The 6,442-nt window shown below is 39.4% G+C and overlaps 1 protein-coding gene across 1 annotated transcript in view; it reads left to right on the top strand.

The window, feature by feature from the left end:
• LOC117167295 overlaps positions 1–3,801 on the top strand; it is a 34,349-nt gene extending 30,548 nt beyond the window's left edge. Inside the window, exon 3 of the mRNA XM_033352126.1 lies at positions 3,327–3,801. Coding sequence (XP_033208017.1) covers positions 3,327–3,634 — 308 coding nt within the window. The 3' untranslated portion in view covers positions 3,635–3,801. The remainder of the gene's footprint in view (positions 1–3,326) is intronic.
• The last annotated feature ends 2,641 nt before the right edge of the window (positions 3,802–6,442 follow it).

The following is a 6,442-nucleotide window of genomic DNA, read 5'->3' on the forward strand; positions in this document are numbered from 1 at the left end:
CGCTTGGGGGTTAATTCCTTCGGGACCACCCCTGGACAATTGTCCGCGACTGCCTATTTATTTCTGTAACCATATTCAGCAGAAACCCTTGGTACAGGGACCTTCTATCCGCAACCCGAGGACGCGTTCGGTGGCTTTGTCATAGGCCCTTCAGTTTGATTCTAGAGGAATCAAAAATATAAAAAAATAATATATATATAGTGCTGTAAAGCGTAACATCTTGTTTGCTGTTAAAATAGACTCACTCAGGTCATTCAGTGCTTCGTCATGTCTACGTGGACCATTCTATTTGACTTTTTAAGGTCGGTGTTGAAACCATTTGATAAGCAAGAAGTACGGGAGGACAGGGCTGGCATAGGTGTTTGATTATCGTGATTTTATTTGCCAGTTCGGGAGAACTCGTTATAATAAATCTGAATCTTGTAGTAAAGGCAGTCGTTAGGCTTGTCTTAACTATCATATGCTGAATACTCTCAGATTTAAAAATATTCAGATAGTGCTATGACTCGCTCGCAGGCGTAGTCTCGATGTGATTTTCAAACTCGTTCTCTAACTCTGTGGCCCCTAATCCCACTCAGGCTAAATGCACTGTTCTGCATTTAATTAGTCCAAACTCCATATGAATATCAATGAAAACCTGTTTTGTGACATAGATGACTTGTTGCAGCTTCTGGGCTGAACCAGCATATGCGTGGGCAGTTTTGTAAAGTTTTAAGACTTCAAGAAAATTGTCATGAAGCACGGAAGGAAACGTTTTCTTCTAATCAATATATGCCATGTGCAAGTTCCTTTGACGCTTACGAGCTTGAGTCATGAAAACAGCCTCGCGAGTTTTTACAGCATCCTTTTTGTTCTACTGTAAGTGTGTTATTCTTGTCGCAATGAGAAGATACCTTATCTGCAATAATAGCTGTAAAAAATTAAAAATTATTGAAAGACAGGGTATGGGTCGAAATTAAGATGGATTTTGAGCGCCTGGTTTTTTGGGTAATATATACATAGTTCCATAGAGCATACAGCCTGGCATCAGATCTAGGTGTTCAATGATTTTCTAAAAGCTCCTTGCCAACGCATGATGCACACTCGTTAGGTACTTGTACCAGAAGTTGATCCCCATGTCCGGACTTGTAGCTGTCCACTTACTTGCTCTTTTTAAGACCGCTGAATCATCTAACGTTGTGATGCTTGTCAGCTGCATTCCAGGGCTGTTCCTTCCCCTTGCTTTCTCCAGTTTGAACCACGCAGTGTCCAAATTGCATCTGTTAATTTTTTCCCAAACATTCGACCAGTAGTTAGTCATGTCTTCCAATTGAGGGACTTCGGTGTCTTGTGGGTTATTTTTCTTTACACTCAGTTCACGATAGGAACTTCTTTCATCTGTCTGAAAGGTTCGTTTTTGTTGCCTTCGTGTACTTCTTTTCTTGTATGGACGCAGTGTTTCAATAAGAGCATCAAATGTCTACCATTGGGAGTCTACAATCACATCCAATATTGATGGTGTTAATGTCTTGATGTGCTGACAGTGAATGAGTTTAGTAACATGGTTTATTAGCTTTCTGATTCTATTTCGTTTTTTTTTTTATATTAAGTTGATCCATTCAATTTGCACCTTACTTTGCTGACATCCATATCCAACCTGATCTTCCCTGGTGGATGTCGATCCCTTGCTGGAAAAAAGACTGCATTTCAAGGTCTATTTGTGCGGCTCCACGTTCTAACGGTTTCCACAGCTGTACAGTATACCAGAGTTTGCACCTATAACGCAGTTGGTGTTACGTTCAAATGCGTAGGTAAAACATTGTTGTTGAGGTGTTTTATTAATGCACGCAGATCATTTGTGATGTTCATCTTGGGCAAAGAATACCTTTGTATTGATTTTACATATCTGAACTCTAGTCAAACATCCTGATATTTATTAGCCCTAGCGCTTATTCCTTATTTCTTATTCCTCAAGCCTTCGTTCTCCATATCTTTTAAGGGAAGTTTATCAATAGGAATTTGTTGTTCCACTTCCATTTTGATAGCAGCTATTTCAACAGCTGAACGCAATCTGTTGACAGATACTGAGCCTTTTTGACGCGCATAACATCTCCGTTCATATAATATATCCATTTCAATTACCCTTTTAGTTTCTGAACCTCTGCTTCTGCCTCTGTTTGTATGAGGTCATCCACCTCTGAAAGATGTTCCGGTGTTGGATCATCGACAGGTTGAAGAAGAACATCAATTGTCACTACTTGATCGTGTGATGCGGTTTCCTCTAACTGAGGTTTATTGCCGTCGTTTTGCCACGCTAAATCAACCTGTTGTTTAATCTTCATTGGTCGGTCTTCTGTAGTGTATAGATTAAACCTAATGTCCTTCACCTTAGCGATAAGATTTCTCAGGGTGATTTCCTTTTTATTAGGATACTTTGCAGCAAATTTCGTCCTTGAATGACATCCTTTTTCCATTTTAGTTCCATAGCCACGGACTGAGGCAAGTTACTGATGAGAGGAAGATGTTATAAGTTAATTTTATACGATACTTAAAATCTCTTGCGATGATCTTGCAGACCATGATTGTAGAACATCCTAGAATGCAAGGCCGTAGTCAGGGGGGGGGGTCATAGGGGTTTGACTCCACCAGAAATTCTTGAAACATGTACATAATATACATATGCTCTCCTGTGGGCCGCTGCATATGCCATCTGAAATACTCTCCTGTTGTCTACACCCTCCACCCCCGAAATTTTTTTGTTATACGACCTTGCTACAAGGTAAGCAATAACGAGACATTTACGCAAGATACTTCTTACAACACTGTTCCTTAGAGTGCGGTCTCTAGCCAAATATGACTTTAAGGGACAGATGACATCTCTGGAGGCAAAGGTTTCATATCTGGAGGAGGGGGGGGGGGAGTTATAGATTTTTAGATTGACCTAGAATGCCAAAAAAGTCTAGAATTTATAATTGATCTAGAATTATAGAAAATCAACGACCGTGGTCGCTAAACAATCTCTGTAGAAATCGCCCCAGGCGAAGAATTTCAAAAAGTCATCATGTAAAGCTCTTCATTCAGGCCCATTAGTATCCAAGTTCTTTTGATTTAGGTGCGATTCACTTCCGTGACACTCTTTTTGTTATAAAAACTGTATTTATCTTTAAAAAACTTATGTAAACAATGTAAGACCAACTTTTTCAGGGGGAGCCTACAGAATTTTTCTAAGGATTTGTCGACTTGATTTATAATTTAGAATCTATTAATGTTTCCAGGCAGTCAGTGATAGGATATACCTTTAAGAAAAGTCTTAGTAAAACCTATAATCTTACTAAATTTTGTTTTAGGTGAAATAATATCAAGTGGAGTAATGAATTACAAGATAGTTGAGCATGGCAAAAAGCAGTACATGTTCTTCTCGTCGATGAGTTTAAAACTGTTTATTAGGGACTACACTTCAAACTTCAGACCAAAAGAAGGACCAGACAGTCCTCTTGCCACAGCTATTAACGCTGCCCTAGCAAACAGCCGCCAAGAGATAATTGAAAGTTCTACTCCAAACTTAGAGAAAAAAATTACGGAAGAAATGCTTATATTGGCAAACAAAATTTGCAAATCATTTACCTATGACGAATTATTTCCCGATCATGAATAAACATTATGTTTAAATAATATTTGATCGATTTTGTTAGTATTTAGGTTAATTAGAAGTTTGTAATTTACATGAAACTAGCAATGTTCTGAACATGCAAAATGGACAATAAAGTATAGGAAATGACCAATATATCAATATTTGGTCTACAACTATTGTATTTGATTTTAGATGTAGAATAGCTTAATTTTTTTCTAATCATTGTACATCGGGTCACTTTATACTAGTGAAGAAAAATAAATTTTAATGTAATGCTTTCAATCTGCATATTCGGCTTTTTATAGTTACACGTGCCTATAAGGAATGGCAAAATACTGCATCTACTAAACCGTTTATTGAGCAATAGGATATTCAGTATTTACCCACTATTATGAGTATATCCTTGTTCAATGTATACAAAATCCTTCTTTTTTACATATGATAAAAAATTGAAGAATCTATAATAAATATATTACAAAAGCAACTTTTAAGTATAATACAGTGTAGAATTTACAAAAAATGTTAAAAATAGAAAAACAAGTACCTACTTGTGTATAGAATAATATCAAACCTATTTTTTATATTTTTAACTTTGCTATATTTTATTAGCCTGATACAGCACGGTGTGCCTCGACTGACTTCAACCCAAAAGGGCTTGCATCCGCAAAAAGGCTGCGGGTGCTGAACATCTTATGAGAACTGAAACCCTTCAATATTTTTGAAAAATGGTGAAAACGTGGGAAAAATCCGTTTTTAAAAAATCACCTCATTCCAGTTCATTCTATGTCCCAAACACTCTCACAATGTTTAAAGTGCTTTAAATTTTCTGCAAAATAAAAAAAATCGACTTTTTTGTCTAAAAGTTTGGGGTTTACGGTGATAAGAAGTCGATTTTAAGCGAATAATTTCAATAAAAAATATATATACAGAGCATTGGGGAAATAACTTATTTGCTATGCATATCTGCTAAAAACTGCCAAATAATTAATTGAAGAAAACTTGATTTTCAGTAGATCTAAAAAACAATGCTTTGGCTATCATAGAACCAAAATTATAGCCTTTTGAATATGACTCTTTTTAATGAAATTTTGTTTAACATTAATTTTATGAATCATACTTTTTGTTTTTTAAAAGAATTAATTTCCTGAACAATTCAGGACTCTTATAGATACAATGGATATGTTTATCGGTAAAAAACACGTTAAGAACCTGAAACCTTCCCTTGCATCGGGATGGCTGCAAGCTGGAGATTCCCGATCACGCCAAGCCTGGGTATGTCCCCAAACCCCCGGGTTACTGGGACCAAAAGTACAGGGAGTACGAGATCTCCCTCCTCAAGCCGGTCAACACAAAGAGATGAGACAATACAAAGCGCTCAAGCGTCGGGTGGACCCGCTGTATTGTCTTCCCCTCTTACTCTGGCTGCTCACTTTAATCGCCTCCAGGTGGTGGCTTAACCCTTCGTAGCCTGTCGCCAATTCGATGCGCGCCAGGAGTGGCTCAGAGAGGGTGCGCCCAAGCCCTACTCTGGCCCCATCCCGTGGCAGTGCTTCGTCTGCCATGAGCCGGAGTAGAAGCGACAGCAATTCCACGAGGTCGTATCGGGCATCGTGCTTTGCTACGGGTGTGCCCAGAGGGGTTTTACTTAGGTGACGTGCCCGAACTGTAGTGGCCTCTGGCGTACTGACCTGGCGATGCTCGGAGGGGCCGAGTAGGTCACTGGACAGGATTTGTTAACGGATCCGCGGAAGATCGAGGAGGAGATACACAGGATCCACCTGGCGCAGAGAGGTAATCGAAGGTTGTAGGTGGGGAAGGGTGAGCGCCCCCCTTTTCTGGCCATGCAGCGGCATGAAGTAAAGTTCCTTTTTTTTCTTTCGTATCTTCTCATGGAAAGCTGTTTCCTTCTGATTGTTTTAAAACTTTTTTTTCTCTTGTACCGCCACCACGATGATACAACTTTTTTTTTGTCACAACACCCTGCCGCATAAAGGTTATTTTTGGTTGAAGTTGCCAGCCGAGAAAAGACAGATGGGAAGAGCTCAACTAGAGCGTCACTTCGGGGAACTCTTTTTCCTTTAAAATTTTTTTTATGTGGATGGTTAGCTAGATCGTCTAGACTGTTCTCCTATTTAAAAAAAAATGATTTTAAGTAATGTTTTACGCGGTCAGAGCCGCTCTATTAACGTCGAGTCTTGTTAGGTCGGCTCTGCGTCGTCAGATGAAGAGGGTTAGCTATTTTCGTTCCCAGAAGAGAATGAAATTGAAAAGTCTTACTGAACAATATACTTTTTCTTTGTGTTTCATTCCAATCGCTCTGCTAGTTCCCAGGTTCCACGGCCCATAACACCTCTCTAGTAGACAACCCCTGCGGTTATATTACTCGGTAGAATATCGGAATTATTGAATCCAATTGAGAGCGAAAGAGCACTTGGAGGAATGGCTAATAGTTGGAACGACATAGTGAAGGGGAGATCGTGGGTCTATACCTATTTTTCTGAGGTAAAAGCCGGTTTCCGCCAGAATGTGAGCAATTCCAGTTTCCCGGTTAAGGTGGGGGGGGGGAGTTTTGACAGGGTAAATTTTACCTGACCCTTTTAGATGAGAGGTAACATAACCTCCCTCACCTTGCCGGAACAATCTGCTTCCTTCACTTCACTTGGGAGTCCGGAACGAAAGTCACACTCCATAGGGGCACTCTCGGCACTTTAGCAAATCGTTTTATTTATGTTTTTCTTTTGCTACCTTTTTTTATATATACATTTATCTTCGGGCTCCAATAACTCCAAGCGAGAGCAACTGTCAGTGGGCCGTGATGTTCAACAATCAGCA

The sequence above is a fragment of the Belonocnema kinseyi genome, chromosome 1, assembly GCF_010883055.1.
Source record: "Belonocnema kinseyi isolate 2016_QV_RU_SX_M_011 chromosome 1, B_treatae_v1, whole genome shotgun sequence".
Classification (NCBI taxonomy): Eukaryota; Metazoa; Arthropoda; class Insecta; order Hymenoptera; family Cynipidae; genus Belonocnema; species Belonocnema kinseyi.